A 24,748-nucleotide genomic window follows, 5' to 3' on the forward strand; every position below is an offset into this window, starting at 1 on the left:
TGTATATATCTTCCTCAAAGTTTAAACTCTTTAAGGACAGGGAATTTTTTTTTCCTGTATTTCCAATACCTAGTATAAAGAATAAGGATAACCATGAGATCTCACTGGTACAGGAAACTACCAAATGAGGACATGGCTCCTATCAATTAAGACTTAGAGAATTGCCTAGAGCACTGAAAAATTAAATATTTGACTAGGGCCACTCAGCTACTACGTCAAGAGGTAAAATTTGAATCCAGATCTATTTTTCTTGCTCCAAAGTCTCCTTTTTTCCCACAGAAAACTCTCAAAGAGCATATAGTAGGTCCTAATAAATGTTTCATTAATATATTTTATAAAGTTTTTTCAAATACTTTTTACCAAGCCAATTTTTTTTTTCACCCTGCAGCTTTACTGGACAGTATTATGCATTATACTATAAATACTTTTTCTTTATTCATAGCTAATAATTGATTATAATCATCCTGTTAATTATAAATACTAACCAGGTAAATATCACTGTTCATTAACCAGTCCCTACCTTCTTGAATCAAATACCACAGCCAGAGACCAGACTTTCCTTTCTCATCATGAATATTTCAATAATTTTTCCAAAAGATTACAGCCTCCTCCCTTCTCAGACTAAACCCAAGACTAGCTGACATACAAACACTTCACTTCTATCCAAAAGGGGTTAAAATTAAACCTTTTCTCTAACTTTAAGCCCTGAAGAGATTGCATTGCCTTAACTGTCTTCATGGAACTCTGTAAAATCCACTTGCACACGAGTCTTTCTCCATATTTTATTTAGTCCAATTAAGGATAGAGAAGGGGCCCCAAGGCTACTTCTGGCCAGTTTCTGTTAAAAGACAAGTACTCCTGTGCCACAAACTTTTATTTGCCCATCCCAAACTCTACTGCAATTGACATAGAACCCTGTGTCTCTCTCTTTTTAAAAAAATTCCAATTTCTCCCCTCTACTCTTGCAAAAAAAAAAAAAAAAAAAAAAAGAGGATCTCTCCATTATCATTACTTAAGAGGGAAAGGTATTTATTAAATTGATTTCCCTGCTGTTTTCTAGGTATGTTAGCAAAATATTTTATCCTATTTATTTTTTTCATTTTTTTCCTTGAAAAAAAAAAGGTACATAAAATTACTACAATTGATGCTACTCAGTAGGTGCTGGTGAGTTAACTCTTACAACACTGAAATCTAGAAGAAGGTGATTATTCTGTAATATGTTATTTTACCATTACAATTTGGTTGCAAAGGCTTTCAAGTAGTTTAAGTCCATGCATCCTAAATTATTTTTTTCTATGTATCTTTTCAAGTGGCGGGGGAACATAAAGTCATAACATAACTGAATTCTTGAGAGCATCAGTGAAAATCTTGGAATATTTTACTTTTTCTTATCACGTATCTCAAACTCTTCACAATACTACATCAAATGGAATCCCAATTCACCAATGCTAGTTACATAGGTTTGAAGGCACCTTTGTTACATTCAATCACAAAGTATCCAAATTTTGAGAGAAATATTTCCTCTTGAAGTTTTACTTTCTTTGGATAAAAAAATAAAAAGTTAGGCATAAAAATTACTAATTTTAATGGGTTATTTGGCTTATCAGTTAAAGTCCAGAATGCAGCCATCAATGCAGAGCTGTACTATATTTCTGGACATTTACAATTCGAATAGTTGATATTTTATCATATTGAGCAAAGCAATCAACTGTGCACATTTTAAAGAGAAAAATGAAAAAAAAAAAAAAAAAAAAACACAAAAAAAAAAACCCAACACCTCAGACCAGAATACTGTAACAAAAGTCTTGTGGAAGCTGCATTTTATTTGAAAATCCACCCATTTTTGCTAACATACATTTTAATATTGTAAACAAAAATAGAATCTGCAGAGACAATGCAACAAGTATGCTTAACTCATGTATAGAATTGCTTTCCTACTACTGACTGTCCTTCTTAAGGCCCCTCTCTCAACCCAAATTTTAAGATGTATTTACACAAAGCACCGATCAACAGTGCATCTTAATTCTCCATTAACTAAACTCTTGCTAGACATCTGTAAAGACACTATTCCCTTATTTAAAAGGTACATGATCATAAACCTGGCACAAGCCAAATGAAAGGTTCCAGGATTTTGCCCTCCCCCCACATAATACCTCCTAGAGTTTTACTGAAAAGAAGGAAAGTCTTTAAAGTGAAAGCAATTTCTCACATTCATTTTGGAGAGGCCCTAATGTCAAATGTAGAATAATGACATGCCAAGCACAAAGCAATAAAGTTCCTTCCAGATGCACTAATGTGGAATTTAAAATGTAGTGCTTTTCCTAGTCAGCGAACTGTTCCCTTGCAAAACCTAGGCACAGAATTGACTATACGGATTAATGCATTCATAACTCTTTCCTAATTCCCATATAGACTGAGAATTACTAAGAGATTCATATCTATGGACTTGCTGTAAAATATTTAGTGCTCTGTATGTCAGCTGAAAAGCATTCTGAATCAGAATCATTCTTGTGGATAAAAATCAAACATACTGTATACATCCATACTCATTTTCATAAGGAGGTTTGATACCATATTAATGTTACTTAAATTGATAATCATAAATAAATACAAATACATAAGGAATGTCTACTGCAAACTGAATATATAATTTTTTTTAAAGAAAAGTTAATTTTAGTTACTGTTTCTACATTTGAAGATTGAAAAGAAAGGTACTGCATAAGAGTTATGATTTTGATCCCCGAAAAGAGTCCTGTTAAGTTACAGTCAAGGACACACACAGCTCTTCATTCCATACAGCTTTTCCAGATACAAATTTCACACTTTCTGAATAAGGGCTTCTCTTGGTAGGTTACTGATTATGGGTATTAATAAGGAGTTGAAAGAACTGAAAGGTTAGTCACCAAAAAGACAGATCTTAGTCTTAAATCATGGCAATTCTTGGCTTTATACTGAACTGATGCTTTCTCCTACAGACTAGTCCCAATTGCTGTCATGGGCCCCTCATTGAGTTCCTGCAGCATTCTAATTGAAGAGAGGAGAGTTTATGAGACAGCAATTTGGATCCTGCTGGAAGTAGGGGTTTTGCTGCTTGAGCACTTGTCTTTTTGGAACAAATGATTCCATTCTCTTCCACTGGATTATTACATAAACTGTATCTAGAAAAAAAAAATAAGAAAAATCTAAAATTAATTTATGGTATTAAAGCATCTTTCCTCAGAAATAAAAATGTTTCATGACCTTTGACATTCAATTGTCACAGAAGTGCCATAGCATGCTTATCAGAAGTCCTTCATGCTCATAGCATGCTTATCAGAAGTCCAGGCTGTAAAATAAAGTAAGCATTATCTTGCTAATCAGAGCAAGAAATCACCAAGTTGACAGTAAGAAAAAAAATTAAGTAGAACAACTTTTCTATTACAAATTCAGAAAATCTTTCAATTAAAGCAAAAATTCCATTGTTTCAATTCTATAAAAACACAATTCAGGAGGGAAAAAGTTTAGAACAGTGTTTCTAATTAATCAAATAATAAAATTCAGATATACATATACAATTTGAAATCTAATCTTAAATCTCCAACTCTCTGTTTCTCTAAAGCTTCCAACAGGAAAATCAGAATTCACTGTTCACTAATTCAATTCTTTTATATTTAAGGAAATTAAAGTGACTTGGAGAGAATAATAAATATATATTTTCCAACAGGACTTGCTTCATTCATTCAAAAGAAACACAAAAAACATCTGGCATTCTCTTTAAATTGTTATCCAAAGAAGAAACTAGTAAAGTTTTTAAAAACTATGAAGCATAAAGTTCCCAACAATGGGCAGGTATACTCAAATTAGAGATGAACTTCTGGTAAATAAACAAACAAAAAAATCAGGTTAAGTATCTAGCACATTTATTTATGATTTTCAAGTACCCACCTGTTTTGTGTTTTTTTTTTTTTTTTTTTTTTAAACACAATGTTATTGTGGGAGGAAAATGATGTCGACAAGGGTAGAAAGCACACATAAAACAGTGATCCTTCAGAGATTCTTGTAATGAATTTTTCAATTAGCCATGATCATATGAATATCATAACTAAAAATTTGTTCCTAACCAAGATCTAACACATTTTGCCAAAATTGCATTGCTCTCTTTAACTTCCTTCAAGATATTCATTTAGAGACCACCCATTTTTTAGGATGCTGTATGAACCCAACCATCCACTGTCAATGATGAAAGAATGTTATTTGGACATGAAGAATGATGTTTCAATTTCATACTTTTCATTTATAGTAAAAAATGTTCCCCAAATATTTCCTCTATTTATTTTGGGAAAGGAATTTAGATTCCATAAAGAAACAAACAAAAGGAGAAGGGGAGAACTGTGCTTAATAGCAATTAAAAATATATAAATATATATGGATATTTTTTAAGAGTTCCCATCTCCCCCAACAACAAGCAATACCTAAAGTGTTTTATAAGAAATCCTCCAAAGAGAGCTCTGCAAAGGGGTCCTTTCCTGAAGCTCTGTGAGGACTGTGACTGGAGGGACTGGATGCTGCAGACAGCTGGGGGAAAGAAGACAGAGAAAGGGAAAGAAAAAAAGGTCTCAGAATGACAGAACATGAAAGTAGAAAATGTAATGAAAGAAGAAGTGGTTTTGGTTTGTTGACTTTGATAAATATAAAGGCAGTCTTTGGAGAATGGGAATAAAACAAAAAGTTTGGTGATATGTGAAGTGAAAGGATATCCAATGGCATGTTTCTTTCAGAAAACAAGCTTCTTACTATACAAAGTCAAAAGAAAAATTATTTTCTGTCAAGTGATCAACATAAGTTGACCCCTTGTTTAAGATAAGGATTGTTCTCTCTGCTCCCCTCCCCTCCTTCCCTCATTCCCCCCTAAATGAAAGAAAAAGAGTCATTTTCTCCTTAAGAATATCAGGACTGTATAAATTCTTTCAAAATTCAGTCTGGTTTCAGGATATGAAAAATGTTTTCTTTCTCAAAGAGGTGAAAACACTGTCCCTCCCTTAAAGCACAATTACAAAATATTAACATATATCACCATCTTCCTTCTTCTTGGTCTTAATGTCTTTCAATTGAACCACGCAATCTTAGCACTTGGAAATGACTTTTGGGAGGATCAATTAATCTAACATGTACTTAATTAAAAATGCAAAGCTGAGGTTCACTCATTTTGTTTCTTATGTTTATATTTTTAAAAAAAGCCCTTGATAATTTTTGTTATTGCTTAGCTATACTGTATACAAACTGGAGAAATTAGATGAACTCAGAAACATTATCCAGAATCTATCTACAGACCTAAGTATTAATTTCAACCCAGATTTTAATTTCAATTAGCACATAGCACCTGAGGGAGGAAAACACAATCAACTTAATCCTCTACCTCAATCCTAATGACTTTCTATGGTCAATCAATATAAGCAGCAACAACATAACTTTAAATTATCTTCCCACTCTTTCTTACATGATATTATGATATCTGCTATGTTGATCTCCCATTAATATAGTATTTAATCAATTGGTTAACTGAAAAGTCAATTATATCTCAATATTCCAAACCAACATGAATTATAAATCTCAAAGGTTGGTAGTTTAGGCTTGACTGTCATTTTTTTTATTCCTCTTTAAAAAAGAACAACAAACCAAAGAGGCAGGTCAGAAAGCCTTTTGTAATTTTGAGCAATTCTAAGAAAAAATTCCATAGTTTTGAACACAAGACTCCAGTTTGTAGAGTTAGAAAAGTCTTGGATTGTCACATACAATTTTCTTATGTTCCTATTCTACATATTGGCTTTATTGTAGGATATCCAGTAATGATCAGATAGTTAAGGTGAGAGGAACAATGGGTTGGAGGATATAACACAATATTGCTTAGGGATCCTGTTATTATCCCCACAAAAACAAAATACATACATATGCATATATATGTATTTGTATGTATGTGTATATGTATAATCTCTTTTTAGTCCAAATAAGGACAGTTTTATTTAAGAGTTTTACTATCTTGTATTTAGAAAGTCAAAGATGCTTACAACTAAAACATTCATGGTTGACAAAATGTTTCAAAGGAAAAACAAAATAATTTGACACACACAAGAAAAACTGGTAGGAAAAGAGACAAATTAGGAAAATAGGGCTTAACATAATCATACATCATTTTCATGTTACTAAGGATAGCTTCAAGATTATGCTCAGGTGAAAGAATAGGTGGCAGCAGCTACAGCTCTGTGGCTCTGGCTTTTATGGCTGCCTGAAATCTTGAAACATCAGCATAACAGATATCCTCCTCATGAATCTATAATCCAAGGGGGAACAGAAAAGTTGGAAGCTCAGGTGATCAGGTAATGGGAAAACCAGAAAGTAACAATAATAGCACAACTATTGCCAAAGCCAGGCAGATCTAAATGGGATCAACTCAGCAAGCAAAAAAAGTGTAGGGAAAGCTGGTCTCCATCTGGAATTAACAATTAGACTGGTGTGATGTGAGAAATTTAACTGAAAGAATGAAGATTAAATAGTCTTACTGAGCATTTGAAATGAATATGAAGAAAGGAAGGCCTGTAAGGAAACAAAGCAAGGCCAAGGAATTATATTAAAATGGTCATTTAAAGAAACATTATCTTTTATATCCATGAATTATCAGCCAACTAAGTTGTCAATAAGATAAAATGATATTACATATACTACACTACAAGAATCCAGCCTTCAAGGCTATTCATTTCAAGTGATTTGCATTACATCCAAAAAAAAAGTTCAGTCAATTTACTACAATGAGATCTAAATTGCATAATATTTGAAATGGGTCTTTACATCAAAGATGAAAGGCAGTATTAACTGATCATTTGATTTGCCTCTCAAAAAAAACCAAAAGATTTAGAAGCAAAGTTTAATAAAAATCAAAGTAGAGTGCTCTAAAAGCCTTAAACAGCTAGAATTATTTTCCTCTAAGTGAAATCATATTTGGTCCCTGAAAACAATTGATTTTCAAACAGAAAATCTTATATTTCAAAAACAAATCCCTTTATTTGTTCATTTTCCAGTAAAGAAAACTTTCATACAATTAGCATAAAATGAAGAAAGATTCAAGAATTATACTTCAGCTTTAGAAAAAAGAGGCACAAAAATCATAACCTCCACTAATATACTATATGGTGCAAAAACAGAAATGGACAAAGCAGAGATTTTTCATTACACAGAAATCTTTGAGGCTAGAATAATACAAGGACAAATATGAGAATATGACTCATAAAATTTTTAATAACCTTTCTCACATATTATGGAGTCAACAAGGAATCAATCAATTTCAAAGTTAATGTAGATGGACTTCACTGTCAAATATTGACAATAAGAACATTAAAATATAAAAATAGTCTGCCATTTTTGAAACTCTGGCAACTCAGTTTCTGAAAACTTTTAATTTACAATTATGCCATTTTAGAAGAAAAAAATATATATATATATGTATATGTATTTATATGTATATATATATATGTATATGTATATAAAAGCATAACTGGGCTATAAACATATATGCAATATTATGTATTAGTTCTCCATATTTAAAGATGATGCTATTGTACACATCTGAAGTGGTGGCTGTATGGTTTGATAAAATTAATAATACTCATTAGTTAGTGTGGCTGACAACTCTGCCTCTCAGAACCATGTTTTGATACCTTTTAAATTGCAATCCCATCTTGGATTACAATAATTACACATGAGGTGTGTTATGTAACGTAACTGAATAATTGTTTTTGAGACTATCATCCATCCCATTTCCAACTGCCCCAGTGGCTCACCAATCTGTTCACAATCTCTTGAATTATTTAGTTCTATGATACTATGCCAAAGCAAATAACATACTGATGCTAGAGATTACACTTCAAAGCCCATATGAAAATTTAGTTCTTGACAATGATGACAGAAAAAACATGTCTTCCAAGTTAGATTTAGGTTTGAGTCCTAACTCTTCTACTTAACTACCTTTATGACCCTGTGCAAGTCATGTGTTTGTGAGGCTGAAGTATCATTACTTACAAAATAATTATTTGTAAACAAAATGCTATATAAATGTGGCATGACGATAACCCTAAGTTCTTAACCTTTTAGTCAAAATGGCAAGCTAAGAGCATGGGCTCTAGAAAAAGACTATCATTTAAGGACCACCTACCTAAGGTGATTAATTTGGGGGTGAAGGGAATAGGGTTTATGAGAAGCAAGAATAAGATGAGAGTAGGATTTGTGGTGGATGTATAAACTACAAAATATGGCAACTGTTTAGATATATGAGATGGAGGAGAATAAGGAGTTGAAGATAATGCAGATGACATAAACCTGTGAGATGAAAAACAATTAAATTTTTGGTCCTTTAGGATTACAATTACATTTCAGAAAAAGGCTGGATTTTGGATAATTTTTTTTAATTTGGATAAATCAATCGTAAGATACTAATTATACGCATCCAGTCAGAAGTCAAATCTTTCTATCTTCTATCTGTCAGTTTCTAAACATCCCTTATATACCTTATATCTACCCTCCTTTCTCTATTTATATATCCACCAACCTAGTGTAAGCCTAATCACATCTCACTATGACTGCTGCAATCGTTTCCTAATTGCTCAGTTTGTTATTCCCCTCTCTAATCTATCTTCTGCATAGCCGCTAAAATGATTTTCTTAAAGTGCAAAATCTAACCACATGACTCTCCTACTCAAAATCCAATGGCTTCCTACTACTGCTGGTATCTCATATAAACTACTCCTTTGTTTAGCATTTAAAGCCTTTCACAATTTGGCCCTGAGTAACTTTATTTACCTTAATTATACATCATTCTTCTTTCCATATTCTATGACATAACTAAATTGGTCTTCTTGCTACCTGTCATACATAACACCATCACCCATCTCCATTGTTATTATGGTTCCCAAGCCTGGAATGGACTCCCAACCACAACTATGGCTACTAAAACTGCCTTGCCCCTTTGAAATTCTATTCAAGTGATACTTTCTAAACAAAGTTTCCTGATTGCCTTGCTACTATTTCTCCTCAAAATTTACTTTGCATTTATTTACATATACTCACTTCGAAATACATTATTGGCTCTTCTAAAATTTAAGTTCCCTGAGGGCAGGGACTATTTAAATTTCGTAATCTCTAGTGCCTATCAAATTGTATAGCACATAACTGCTGCTTAATAAATGCTTGCTAATTGATAGACCCAATTAGTTTGATTTAATAGGCAATCAGTAATATAGGATTAGAACTCAAAAGATATCTATATAAACACACAAATGTATATGGATATGTGTATGGATGAGTCATTTTTATAGAGAAAACAGAACTCATCATAACTGAAGGAAGCCACCAATGAGACAACAAAGAAAGAAAAGGCCCTACACCAGAGGTTTAGGGTGTATTAAAAATGACTCATCAAAAGAGAGAGGAGGAGAATCATGAGAAAACAGTGACTCAAAAACCCAAAGAGGAGAAAACAAGGAAGAGTAGTCAAATGCTGCAGAGAAGTTAAGAAAGACTGAGAAATGGCCATTATCAGATTTGGCAATTAAGAGATCACCACTAACTTTGGAGAAAATAGTATCACCTAAGTAATAAGATGAGGAGTCAAACTACAGAGGGTTTAGGAGAGAGTAAGAAGGCAATAAATGTAGATAGTTATTATCAAAGAATTTGATTGAGAAAGTATAGAGTAGTACAGTCATACTATTTTCTCAGAGTAAAAGCAAATTTGTAAAGCAAATTTTTTTTCTTAAAAGACATTCAAGAATTACCAAATAATTTTAAAGATTAAGACAATATAAGGGACTAAAAACAACCTTCAGCAAGACAGTGATTATTATATGAACAGAGTAGGAACTCAATCATCATCTAACTCAGGAAACATTACAGAGAAACAAAAATTTTTATTACTAACGTTGTGGTCCAAAATTATTCAGAATCAAGTAATCTTAAAGATGTTCACTATCAAGGAAATTGACATTACCCTTGAGAGTGACTTATATAAGATATAAAGATTGGGGGGAAATATACTTGACAGTTAAACCTACAATGACCATTATGTTGTCATGAAGACATGTGATAATTCAAAGCATCTTATTTACTTGAAAATCTCAGATATAAGTGATGCCTGATTTTATTTTTTAAAATAACAAACAAGTTCTTCTAACAGACTAAAAGTAGAAATTCAGACTTCCAAAAGCAAGCTAACTGACACATTCTGCCCCACATATGAGCGAGAAGAATAACAAATTTGTAATTAGAAGATCTGATCTGAAATCTTGACTCTGACAATTATGAGACCTTAGGCAAATTACTTATGCAGATTCATGAGGAAAATGTTTTGTAAAAAGCTAAAAAAGCTCTATAGGTGAATTATTATTAATAACTGAACTCAGGCTAGGAATACAGTAAAGGAGACAATTAAGAATACAGTACAGGAAATAAAGCTGAGGGAGCATCTATTATATAGCAAACATGATACAAACCACAATTGAAAATGTAAATATGTTTTTAAAAATTATTTTCTCAGCTAAATGTGATAAATGTAAGTTTCAGGGAAATCAGTTTTCTACTTTATATATCAAGAAGGGTCAATTTCAAAATAAGCCTTTTGAAGACACCATATTGAATGGAAAAGAGAATAATTTTATATATTGCCATCTATGTGCCTGGTGCTGCTCTTGATGCATTATAAAATATCATAGTCGATCCTCACAACACTCCTGCAAGGTAGGTATTATTATTATTATTATTATTATTATATAGTGGAAAAAACTGAAGCAAGCAGAAGTTAAGTGACTTGTCCAGGGTCACATAGTTAGAAAATGTAAGAAAATGGATTTGAACTCAAGATCTTTCTGACTCCAGACCCAGTACTCTCAGCCAATGTGTCACCTGTATATTCTCATAAACATATTCTGTTTTCAATGAAATCACAATATATATATATATATATATAATTGATTCTACAGGTAGCAGGGACCCACCAGATTATAACCTTTCACAACTTGGCCCCAATTGACTTTACCAACCTTATCATATACATTACTCTCCTTCCCATACTCTATAGTAGAGCTAAACTGGCTTTGTTGTCCATCACACATGACACCACCACCCATCTCTACTGGCAAGGAAGTAACAGGGTCAGACGTATCCTATAGGAATATCACTTTGATAGCTATTTGGGTTATGATTTCAGAATGACAGACTTGAGGCAGGGAGGCCAATTAGGAAGCTATTATAATAGTCTAGATGAGTTGTCTAGGTGAGTATTGAATTTAAGTGGTAGCCATGCAGAGGTAGAAACAAGACAGCATTTGAATGGTTTTGTGTGTGGTGTCAATGAAGAAACCAGGATGGCTTCCAAGATGTGAATATGGGGTAAATGGAAAGATGGCAATGTATTTCATACAAACAGAGGTAAAAAGTGGAAAATAATAAACTCTGTTTTAGATGTGTTAAATTTGATATGCCTATAGAACATTCAGTGAGAAATGTCCAATAAGCAACTGACATTTGCCAAGGCTGGATGTATGGATCCAGGAGTTATCTGCACAAATATGATAAATTATAACAATTCATGAGGTCACCAAGAAAGAATGTAGACAGAAGAATCTTAGGGGGTACAGGATGAAGCCTTACAATAGATTCAGACAATGAATGACAAGATGAAAATGCCAAAAAGTAGAGAGATAAAAGAACTAAGATGAAAGATATATCCAAACTGTAATGGTGGTCAATGTCAAATGCCACAGAGAGATCAAGGGGCTAAAAAATAAGGTATTTTTGGTAAATTACTAACTCAAACATCTCAAATCCAACTCTTTCATGCTATCTATGTAAAGGATTGAATAAATGAGCAACACTGCTGACAATGCAAAAGGTCTTTTTTTTTTTTTTTTTAAATAAAATTTTTAAAACAATTCTGAAATTTTAAAATTGTTTCATAAGGGGTAAAAAAAGAAATCCAGTTGTGTAGAACAGCTGACAATGAGGTGACTGCCAAGAGTGACTATTCACAAGCAAGTTCAAAAAAAAAAAAAAAAAAAAAAGATTCCACGAAACCTAAATATCAAATAAAGTTAGTTCTTAGATATTCAAGAAATTCAGTAAAAGAGACCATTTTTATAGGACAAATTATTTCCATATCAAGAAGTAACAGTGCCCCCCATTGAGAATGGTTAATGGTTCTCACAAAAAGTCTTTGTTTCCATTCAGACATTTTACTGATGTCAGACTTACTTGAAAATCATTCATCACAAAACAAGTAAAACAGCTGAGCCTTTCTAGACAGAGCCCTGTAAATGCCTGACAAAGGATCAATTATCATCAGTACAATCAGAAAGCCTAAAAGAACCTACCTATTTCTGACCAAAGAAAAAAATCCCACTACTCACTACTAAACATACCAATTTTTCCCACTGGACTCATTCTTTAACTGATCCGATTATTTGTCAAACGATTCAATTTAAATCATAAAACCTATAACCTTTGACTCCAAAGTCTAAGAGAATGGTTATACTTTCTTCATAAAACATAAAATTAATCTTAAAAAGCAAATAAACTAGTTAAAAAATAAATAGAAAAGATCTGTTCCCACCTTAAATTAGGGACTAATAGTCTCTAAAAAAGTCTCTAAAAAGTCACATATATCTTCACAGATATTAGAAAATTAGCAAGACTGCTACACATTAAGGAAAGTACTTTATTGATAGTCTTCAAGAAGAGGTCAGTAATTGTCCTAGTCAGTGATTACATTCCAGTAAAGAAAGGAAATCTCTAAAGGAGTTCCATGGGGACTTGCACTTGGTTCTGTATATTTTATCTGTAACTTGGGTAAAGACATATAGAAAGTACAGTTCATTAAGTTTATAGCTGACACAAAAGCAGAAGAGAGAATTAACATGTTGAGCGGCAGTCAAGATCTAAAAAGACACTTGCAGGTGAAAAGATTGGACCAAATCTTTTAGATGACATTTAACAGGAATAAATGTAGTTTTATTCTTCAGTTTAAAATATCAACCTCTTAAGTATAATATGGGGAAGCTAAACAACAGATCATCTGAAAAAGATATAGGGTTTTTGGTTCACTACAAGGCATTCATAGTGACATGCTGTCAAGAAAGCTAACATGATATCAGACTACATTAAGATGGGAAAAACTTCTAAGAATATGACAATTTCGATGGTTTCTAACTTAGATCACATCTAATTACTGTTTTTAGTATTAGGCATTTTATATCAGGAAGGATATTGACAAACTAGAAAGCTTCTAGAGAAAGAGAAGGTTGTACAAAACTCTTAAAGTTTATTCTACATGGTTATCAGCTGAGGAATTGGAGTTGTTTAACTTGGAAAAGAAGTATCAAAGAGAACACAATAATATTAAAATGTAAGAGAGGGATTTAAATCACTTCAGGTATGAAAACTGTTCATCTTTCTTGTTTCCCTTAACAATATTATCAAGACTTGCTATCTGATTCTCTTCCAGTGAGAGCTCTGTTGTGAGTTTTGTTTTGTTTTAGGTGAACACATTGTGGTAATGGTAATATAACCATTATAATGTAACCATTATATATATATATACACACACACACATACACACATATATATGTAATATAATATAATAATATAAATATATATATATATATAAAACTGCTAAATGTTAACGATCCATTTCAGATTATTTCCTTGAATGAATGTGGGGGAAAGGAAAGATCAGAAAGGAATGAAATTCATCAGGGACTACTTCTTGGAGAAGGTAGATTTTTTAAATCAAGTCTTTGAGGAAATGGATATTTCCCTTAAGCTGGGAAGAAAAACAGAAAAAGAAGATAATAGAGACTATATTTTCTACACAAAAGTAAGCAAGAAAATTATTAGTATTACTTATTAATGAAAGTTATTAGGACTAATAGCTCACATTTATGCAGTCCTTTACGATTTAAAAAGAGCCTCCTACAGAGCAAGGTGAAAATAGTGACAAATGATAATAAAGATTGGCTTGGATAGAATAAGGGAAGCAGGAGCATGAGAAATAAAGTAAGATATTCATATGATTGTGAAAATCAAGTATATAACGATTTTCTATTTGCTTATTTGTTATTAATGGAGTAGAACCTTGTGAAGAAATAGGAAGACAAAAAGAAAAGCTGACAATGTCTAATATAATGATATATGTGCTTTTAATACTATATTGGAGTCATTGTGTGCTTAATGGGGGGGGGGGGGCGCTTAGAGAGAAAAACTAATGAAAATACTGTTTTAGAACATTATTCTAGGAGTTGTGTGCAGAGTAAACTAATGGGAGGTTGTTCAAGTATAAGATGATAGGAAAACCTGAAAATAAGCTGGATGCTGTGGTAAATAACAAAAACAGAGCACATTGTAATACTTTCCTCATAGCAACCTTAGGAAAGACAGAACTAGTATTTTCATTTCCATAAGAAAAAAAAAAAGGAGGCTCAGAGAGATCAAGTGACTTGGCCAGAATCACAGAGCTATGAAATGGCAGAGCCAAAATTATGTCCAACAGGTTCATAAGAGACCCTACAGATAAAAAGTAAGAACTGTATTGTATTGCCTTAATAGATTTAATAAATTCTGAAGGAAAAGGATTGGTAGGGGGGTAGAGAAAGATGGTCTATATGGTAGTAACAAAATTAATCATCTATATTGTTATCACTAATATGGAAATTTTGAAAGCTTTTTCCTTCTTTATGAAGGTTCTCTTTTAAATCAACATTGTTTTGGGTAAGATCCTAATTCTTAGCAGATTATTCTTATTATTACCTAATTTACTAGATGATAATGTAATTTTTCCCTTCCAAGAATAAACCACAAAAAAGTGTTCAGGCAAAATAGTCAATGACTATAGTAATCTAGTGTTTGACAAATCCAAAGACGCCAACTTTGGGGATAAAACCCCATTATCTGTCAAAAACTACTGGGAAAATTGGAAACTAAAATAGCAGAAACAAGGCACTGACCCACACCTAACACCCTATACACCCTATATCAAAATAAAGTCAAAATGGGTTCATGGTTTAAACATAGTGATATTATAAGCAAATTAGAAGAACACAGGATAGTTTACCTCTCAGATGTGTGGAGAAGGAAGAAATTTGTGGTCAAAGAAGAACTAGATTCATTATTGAACACACAACTAGATAATTTTGATTATATTACGCTAAAAAGTTTTTGTACAAACAAACAAATGCAAACAAGATTAGAAGGGAAGCAATAAACTGGAAACTGAGGTACCACTACACACCTCTCAGGTTGGCTAAGATGACAGTTATAGATAATGATGAATGTTGGAGGGGATGTGGGAAAACTGGGTCATTAACACATTGTTGGTGAAATTGTGAACACATCCAGCCATTCTGGAGATCAGTTTAGAACTATGCCCAAAGAGCTATCAAATTGTGCATACTCTTTGATCCAGCAGTGTTTCTACTGGACTTATATCCCAAAGAGATTTTACAGAAGGGAAAGGGACCCACATGTGCAAAAAATGTTTGGGGCAGCCCTTTTTGTAGTGGCAAGGAACTGGAAATTGAGTGGATGTCCATCAGTTGGAAAATGGCTGAATAAATTATGTTATATGAATGCTATGGAATATTATTGTTCTATAGGAAATGATCAGCAGGATGATTTCAGAAAGGCCGGAAGAGACTTAGATGAACTGATGTAAGTGAAATGAGTAGAACCAGGAGATCATTGTACACAGCAACAAGATTATATGATGATCAATTCTGATGGACATGGCTCTTTTAAACCATTAGATGCTTCAGGCCAATTCCAATGATCTTGTGATGAAGAGAGCCATCTACATCCAGAGAGAGGAGTGTGGGAACTGAGTGTGGATCACAACATAGCATTTTCACTCTTTTTGTTGTTGTTTGATTGCATTTTATTTTCTCATTTTTTTCTTTTTGATTTGATTTTTCTTGTGCAGCAAGATAATTGTATAAATATGTATGCATATACTGGATTTAACATATATTTTTACCATGTTTAACATATGTATTGGATTACTTGCTATCTGGGGGAGAAGTGGAGGGAAGGAGGGAAAAACTGGAACACAAGGTTTTGTAAGAATCAATGTTGAAGTGTTATCCATGTATATGTTTTGAAAATAAAAAGTTTTATTAAAAAAAAAAAAAAAGTGTTCCCCTTTTCACTCCTAGCTTACCCGAAGAACACTTAAAGTCTGGCACATTTTCAGACTTTATAAGATTATTAGCAACTTAGAAGGCAAAATATTTGAGAAATACTAGTATAAATGCAGATAAATTAAATGAATTCTGACATTAGCTTTTAAAAACACTTAAAGAAGGAAACTCATGCAGACTTCAAGGTGGAACATACTTTAAAATGTCAAGAAAATTCTTAAGTTACAGTAGCTACATGGCATTAAATATCTAAAATCTAGTTAGCCATGCCATCACAAGACCATAAAAGACTGTAGGAATAGTAATCTCACCAACAGACAGGTAAGGTAATGCAATACAAGAATGTTGCCCGACAATAGTGATACAGTCTCTGCTCACTGATGTACTGTTGCCTCTAAGAAAGATAGCAGGTGAAAGTGCTTCCAGGAATCAGTGTGAAAGATTTGAAACAATATTTTAAAGACAGCACTGAATAAACTCAGCTTTGATTTAAATATTTCTTTTTGGCACATCTGCATTTTTCCTTTTGGTCTCCCAGAAGTGGGAAATAAAATTAATTTGAATAAAAATATTACAATTTGAAATTGAATTGGAACATCAAAAGTAACACATCTTTTCAACGAATTCATATCATCTTGTTCTTAGTTTTACTATTGGGCATTTATCACATTCCACTTAGTTATTTGTGTATAACTTTTGTCTCATTAAACTACACATTCCTAGAGGGCAAGGGGTATCATTTTTGCATCCCCTTCATACAAAGTCTGTTCAACAGTCTAATAATGAATGTTTATTAAATGAAGAAATGGATCATTTTTTTAAATAGAACCAAAAGGATCCAAGAAATAATGTTAAAGATAAAGAGTCAGAGATTAAAAGGCAAGAAGAATGAGAAATTATATGATGCAAAAACGGACCAAAGGGAAAATTATACATACATACACACACAGAGATGGAATGATAGAGAGAAAGATATCTATATCTACATATAAATATAAAAAGACAGATATATTAACAAGTTACTAGTGTAAAACTACTACTTATTTTGTTTAACATTTTAAAATAGCAATCAGTACTATTACTAGGGGAAGGCAGAGGATCAAATAAATACTTTTCTATAAAAGAAGCAATAGGCTACCTGATGAAAACTGTAATTGGGGAAAGGGGAGATAGAGAGAGGAATGAAAAACAAGTTAAATTTTCAATCACTCCAAACAATTTACAGCAATATATCCAGCTTTCTTGTTAAACTTATTTTGAAAATTAATGCAAATGCTACAAACAAAAAAGTCAATTTAAAGGCCAAGTGATCAAATTAACTTCAAAATTAAATAGAAGGAAGATATTTTAGAACAAAGGCATTAAGTCAATCTGAGTTTTACTTCTTAAGGATAAATATTAAATTCTGTTAAATGTCAAATTACATTGTCCTTTTAAAACAAAAAAGAGAAAAGCATTGTGGAGATAGAGAAAAAAATTTCAATTAAAATTGAATAATATGAATTTAAACACATGATCAAATAATGAAACAAATTCTTCAAGTAGAAAAGAGGCAATTTAAATTAGGCAATGCTAGAGGGAAGCTGTGCTCACAAATCATGCTGATTTACAAACAGAAGCAGCATAAAGAACATTTATTTAACATTTAGGTTAAATACTTAAATTTCTGTCATAAAAGAAAATACAAACAAGGAAAGATGAGATAACTCTCGAGGCTTAAAAGCATTAGCTATCAGATAAACAAAAGAAAAAAATACCACAGAACTTTAAAAGGGGAGCAAACTTGAAAACTATTCAGCAATCATTTGGAATTCAGTTGGTTACATGGTTTTCTCTAAAAGCACAAAAAGGAAGTAAAGGGATGAAGTTATAGAAATTAACATTTAAGCCAAAGAGGTGGTAAGAGATCAATAATGTAAGCTGTATCAAGTCCTTCATTTAAGACAAACCAAAATGGACTAAATGCTGTTTTGAGAATATATCTATTACTAGAAGCAAGAAGATAGCACAAAATGTTAGCCTGATTGCAGAGGATTAAAACTAATGACATTTTTAAGTTCATACTGAAAAAAAAATCACGAACAAGTAACAAAATACACCTTTGTTAACTTTCAAATAAAATACCTCTAAGTTCTAGAATACCAATTTTCTAAGAGCTTTATCTTTACTAATCTTTACTTATTTATTTCCTCCCCCAACCCCCAAATCAGTATTAAAGACTTCCTTTACTTTAAAAAAAAAAGAGTTAAAACAAATTCTCACCTTCCATGTAGTAAAATATCAGTTCCCTGATAAGTAAACAATGAAATTGTCTTCTTATTTAATATGGTCATGATAACATTAAGTTACCTACATTACCTGTGCTCCTGAAACAGGGCCAAAGGGGTTTGGTGGTCTCATGACAGGCTGGCTGTATATTAATGTTGGTTGTGTCATTACAGGTACATTTCCCATCTGAGGTGGCTAAAAATCAATCACAAAATTAAAGGACATATTTATCAGTGGATTCTTTTTTCCTTTTAAAAAAAAACTACAAGAATTAAAAATATAGTATTTTTGGTCTGGTTCAAAGGAAATTAAGTTTAAATCCATATAACAGAAAAGCAGCTAAAGACTAAAAGAAGACAAAGAAACTGAGGTATATCTCAAAGAAAGTCTTTCAGAGATCCCCAATTTCACAAAAGATGTAATGCTTAAATTATAGGTCATGGTATGGACCAAGGAATTCTAATTTAAAGCCTATAAAACCACAAGAAAAATTACAAATGCAATAAAAAAAGTCTTTCCTAAGCATGTTGAAGAAAAATACTTTTGTTGACATATTATGAATCAAACTACAGTTTTTAAACCCACTAGCTCCATGCCCTTAATGCAAAATTCCCAAAGGCTTAATGAATTTAGATATATATTTAAGAAGAAATTATTTAAAATATCTATAGGTACTTAAACTATAGGATCAATTTTTAATTGTTCCAAAGGGTACTAACATATTGTTTAAAAAAAAAAAAAATCTCTACCATCTACTTATGAAATTATGATTAATGTTTTTTCAATAAAAATTTCAGTTTTTGAACTCACACAGATAGATCATTTGCAAATATATAACTTCCAGAGACAACGGGTGCTTTGGGCCTGGATTCAGAAAGACCTGAGTTCAAATTCAAACTCAGACATTTATTGGCAAGTCACTTAACTTCAGTCTATCTCAGTTTCCTCAACTGTAAAATTAGAATAACAAAGGCATCTACCTTACAGAGTGGTTATAAGGATCAAATAAGATTGTTTGTGAAAAAATACTTGGCATAGTATCTGCAATCATATAGCAAGAGCTCTATTAGGGGTTATTTCTTTCCCTTACCCATCCTCTGCCAAGGAAGTCAAATTATATCCAAATGAATACTTACTATCCCATATCCTATCATTCCCGTTGGTGTTGTAGCAGGATAGGCCATTACAGGGGGTGCCTAATGTAGGGAGAGGGAAAAAAAAATTAACAACTAGAAAGTGATTCAATTGTGTACAATTTTAGGGCAATAATAACAGCAAATTTTTTAAAAAAGAAGAAAAGAAAGAAAGGAAAAAAAAAAAAAAAAAAAAAAAAAAGCTTTGCTAACACAGCCAAGAAAAAGTGGCAATTAGAAACATCCAAAACTAGGTTGATTTTTTTTTTTTTTTTTTTAATGATCAGTATGTGCTGTTTAACTGGAAAGAGGAATTCCTGGTAAATAATCTTCCTCCTCTAATATGGCACTTGCTCTACATCTTAAAGTTGTAGAGAACAGTAGAGGCCAATTAAAGACTACACTTAGTCTGTATGACCCTGGACAGGGTGAATTTATATCAAAAGAGGCAGAATTTTGAATCTCTGTCTCTCTTCACTGTCATAATCTTAAATTAATAGTCAATTATTTAGTTTTTCAAGGGGAGCAAAAAGATTCCTTTCAGTTAACAACAATAACAAAAATAACAAAAGGCCATTATAAACTGAAAAGACTTAGATAAAACAATGACCCAAAAAGTAACCATCTATATTTGGTTATAAGTAATATGAAATTATTTCTGAAAGCCCTCACTTATATTAGACCTATTAGTACAATGAAAGTATGTCTAAGAATACTGATATAATTCAATGTCAAATTCTTAATTTGGCAAAAACATAAGTCCCAACCAATTAATAAGAATGAACTCCTCAAACTGAGAATTAAGCTCAAAAAAAAACTTGCTGGTGACCTTATTGATTATTTAAAATGTTTAAAAATAGATGATGTATTGTAATGGTGTGGCTGAGCCTTTAAATATATTAATTACAACTAAAAAGTTTGCATGCCACCAGTTCACTACTGACACAGAAACTATTAATTTATTTGGGGACAAGAGAAGACCAAGGAAAATAGGGATGAAGAGGGGAAAAAAAAAAACTAACTCTATATTTAAAAAGCAGATGATAATATAAGTTTTTTAAAACTTATATTTTCTTTTTCTTTAATTAGGGTTACATTAATAGCTCATATTTCATTGTAAAATAAGAACATTACTTAATCAGTATATTTAATCTTTTGGGAAGATATCTATCATCTTAGTAATATCTCCTTACATATCATCAAACAATGAAAATTGACACTGCATAAAGGTGAAAGACCAATAGCACTGCTAGAGTTATAAAAAATTAAAATGGAATCTGCAATTTAAAATGGATGCACAAGTTAAATGAATCATGAATTAAAATAATAGATTACTTCAATTAGTTAGTTTAGTATTTAAGTGAGCACAAATGACTTATTGGTCTCTCCCTACTTTAAAATTAGTCTGCCATGTTAAACCAACAAACTGTCAAATATAGCATAAGCCTGTGAGATTTCATGCAATTATTATTTTTAAATGAACACACCAACACAATCAACATCCCCCTTCATTCAGAACTCATCAAGTGCATTAAGGCAGCACAGACACATACAAACAACAGACACCCAGCTATCTGGAAGCAAATGGCAGAATATTAAGCAAGAAAAAAAATTTTGATATTTCCCATGCCACCACTGGAATCAAGTCTGCAGCATACCCATGAAATCAGTATATGCTAGAAGGAATTTTTTGGCACATTGAAGATCTTAATACAAAAAATGTGTAATAGCTGGAAGGTTATGAGATTCTGCTACAGCAGTGGTTAATAACATGCCGATTTTATTGCAAAAAGGCTAGTTTTTGGTCACTTACGTATTGTGGAAAATGCATGCCATTCTGTTTTCCCCAGGGAGAACAATTACATAATGCAATAACACTGGATTAGAACAAGTACTTACACAACAGAAAATACACAGAGCATTTTAGTTCACATGTACATTTAATATCTACCTAAAATACAAATCTCTATAATTCAAGTAATTTAACAAAAGGACATCTAACATTAAGACCAACACTGCCAAGGTTAAAAACAACTTCTGCTTTGGACTTTTCCGTTTACATGTTTTAAAACAACAAAAAAGCCCACAAACTGACAATTGTCTAAAATTCAGAAGCCATACAGTAAATTTGTCGTGCATGTCACACTACACCTTCAACTAATGTCCATAACAAGGAAAGATTAATTGGCAAATTCATCAATGGCAAGTATTAAAGAAATACAAATACACTTTATATAGCCTGAATGAATAATTTTTTAAAAAGACTTTAAAACCTTGACAGTGTTTAAATATTAATGGAAGAGGTTAGAAATGTTACAAGCAGCAATTTTATCGAAGTCCTAAAAATCACCAAACTGCAAGTAAACTTATTATCCATGACATTTAGTTTGCTAAAACACAAAGGATATAAGTAAGGGAAAGAGAAGAGAAAGAGAAAGAAAAATGATAGGTAGAAGACAAAATGAAAAAAAAAAAGGAGGAAAAAGGAGAAGAGGGAAGGAAAAGTGCAAAGAAAGTAAGAAATTGTTCCCAGTCTATTGATAGTAACAGACAAATTATCAGTGTAGAAATTACAAATTACTTCCACCTGTATAAAAAATTTGAATTGTTATTTCCTGTTTTAGGACCTTAGCAGCCAAAGTTCAAGCGCCTGTGCTAATTCCACATACATTTGTAAGAAGTTGCATGGTATAAAATTATTTTAAAACTGAAAAACACTTTTATGATATATGAATATTTATATTAGCTTCCCATATGAAATAGCCATTGGGTAATTCTCATCTGTGATACTGAGAATGCTTTCAGTGTAAACTGAAATATAATCCTATGTATACTTAGTTTGATTGCCAATAAAAAAAATCACAACCTAGAGAGATGTGAGTTTTATCATTTGCTACTTGTGAACCTTGATTACTCTTCAAAAAATATTAAACAAAGACTTTTCAAGTTTACTTTCAGCATACCATTTACTAGTTTTTGTCTTTAATACAACCATATGCTGGCAACATGTCTAAAATCAAGAAAAATTTGGCAACAAAACAAAGAAACTGAATAAAGGAATTACTCTGAGGCAAGAAAATATAAGAACTAAGATAGAAATTAGATTTGTAATTTCATTAATCTAGGAAACTCTCTCTAGTGAAGGATGAGTAAATTCTATTTAGGTTGCTATCTCCTTTGCAATTTAGAAGCTTAGAGAGCTAATGGAGAACACAAAAAAATTGTGTGATTTGCTGCAGGACGGTCATACAGCCCCTCTGTGTCAGAAGCAACACAAACCAAAATTCTCTCTCCACACTGCCATATTTCTCTCAGAAATTTTTTAAAATAACAATACAATGTGTTGTTCTTTGTATATGGGAATATTTCTATAAATCAGTGGAAATATTTTAATTTTACTAATAATTCACCGAAGTCATTCAATAGCCAATCATCCTCAAGACAGCAAGCCAAATGACAAGGGTCAGTAAATATCTGATTTTGACCTTTTTAGCAACATGATCTAATCAAAATAATTAGTCTCTGTAGAAGAGAGCATAATAATACCAAATACATTGATTAAATATAGAACTAACTAACTCAAATAAGCAGATTCTCCCCTTAATCTTGTCATTCTTTAATTCTTTTGGAGGTTATGGATCGGGAAGGAGTTGTGTGGAATAAATTTTGATATCTACTCATATTGCCAATGTAGAGCCATTTACAATGCATTCTAGAAATTCTGAGGCAGATAAAAATAAATAACCTATTTTCTAATTTATGTAACCTCTCCCTACACTAATATTAGAAATGGATCAAAAAGCTCACTTGTGGTACTTTCAAATTGCATATGAAATTTACTACAGAATATACATTCATTACTCTACAGTGACTTTATTTACTTACCATTGTTGCAGCATTCCAAGCAGTTGTAGGTGCAACTTTTGGTTGCCAATTGGATCCTCCAGTTAATTTCTTTTCACCTGGTTGACTCCAGTTTACATCACTTTAAATAAGAACAAATTACCACGTTAAACTCCCTTAATAGAGAATTTTCTCAAAGGACAATGAGATTAAGCAAAATAAAACAGAAATCCCTTAATTTTTATGTGTCTTTAAAAGCTACCTAAATTAGATTTTTAAAAGTAGTATGCTTAAATGGTGGTAAATATGTAAAAGAAAAACTTACTTCTTAGTGGTTCCATTTCCAATGCCCAGATCTACAATAGAAGGAAGAAGACTTTTAAATACTACTCTTACGAAATGAATCAATTCATCACAAAAGAGGGGAAAAAATACTTACTGCCTACAAGGTTGGCTAATGATGAATCCAAGTCATCTGACACTAACTTGTTCGGTGGTAGTTTGGCAATAGGAAGACTCTGGTTCTGAGAGGCCACTGTTGGTTTTAGAAGTCCACCTAGTTCATCAAAGCCTTAAAGTTATAAATAAACGAAATAGGATTTGTAAGGAACTTCACTCTACTATAGCTTTTAAAAGGCAACTCTTTTTGCTCTCCTTGTTGGTTTCTTGAAAAGTTCTTTTAGAAGATTTGTACATTAAACTCTACAAAAGATAAGTCACATCAACTACATGAGATTTTCGCTTACATATAATAAAATGGAAGGGAAGGATTTTAGACAAATGGTGCTACTTATTAAAACTTAAAAAGGACAAGGAAGAACTATTCAGACAAATGACTATACACTGCTTCCAGAGTAAATCTTCTGGAATTCCAGGACAGTTGATTCATGAAGCAAAGTTCTCTTCCTCATATCTTCTTCCAAGACATCTACATGGGCTTATTGGTAGATGAAGAAATACAAATAGTACTTTTTTTAGAACTCTTCCTTCTCTTTCAGTAAAAGGATCTTGAATATTTATTCTTTTAAATAGATTGTAAAGAACATGCCCTTGATCAAATTAAAAAGTTGAATTAGGCTAAAATGAACCAAGAAGTCATCAAGTATAATCTGTAGATTAAGAGGCAAAAAGCTATGTCTAAACTGTACCAAAATGACTATAATTTAACTTTCTTGACAGGGCTAGTAAAAAAGCGAAGGAGTACAAGTACACAAGATTTAAATTATGTCATTGTCATACTCTCTGTAACCCCATTTGCCACTTTCTTGGCAGAAATACTAGAGTGGTTTGCCATGGCAA

General features: G+C 32.1%; 1 protein-coding gene across 19 annotated transcripts in view; it reads right to left on the bottom strand.

Annotated features, from left to right (window-relative positions):
* Window positions 1-1,789: 1,789 nt before the first annotated feature.
* The window catches only part of PICALM (phosphatidylinositol binding clathrin assembly protein), a 126,692-nt gene continuing 103,733 nt past the window's right edge, over window positions 1,790-24,748 (bottom strand). For 6 of the 19 annotated variants that reach the window (XM_031961893.1, XM_031961891.1, XM_031961880.1 and 3 more), the window contains 8 exons: window positions 23,889-24,020; window positions 23,775-23,805; window positions 23,492-23,591; window positions 21,420-21,443; window positions 19,610-19,669; window positions 18,564-18,668; window positions 4,452-4,554; window positions 1,790-3,158 (listed from right to left, as the gene is read on the bottom strand). In XM_031961893.1, the coding sequence (XP_031817753.1) occupies window positions 4,462-4,554; window positions 18,564-18,668; window positions 19,610-19,669; window positions 21,420-21,443; window positions 23,492-23,591; window positions 23,775-23,805; window positions 23,889-24,020 (545 nt within the window). In that variant the 3' untranslated portion in view covers window positions 1,790-3,158; window positions 4,452-4,461. The remainder of the gene's footprint in view (window positions 3,159-4,451; window positions 4,555-18,563; window positions 18,669-19,609; window positions 19,670-21,419; window positions 21,444-23,491; window positions 23,592-23,774; window positions 23,806-23,888; window positions 24,021-24,748) is intronic. The other 13 variants (XM_031961897.1, XM_031961895.1, XM_031961888.1 and 10 more) reach the window with 5 other exon arrangements.

Source organism: Sarcophilus harrisii, chromosome 3, assembly GCF_902635505.1.
Source record: "Sarcophilus harrisii chromosome 3, mSarHar1.11, whole genome shotgun sequence".
Classification (NCBI taxonomy): domain Eukaryota; kingdom Metazoa; phylum Chordata; class Mammalia; order Dasyuromorphia; family Dasyuridae; genus Sarcophilus; species Sarcophilus harrisii.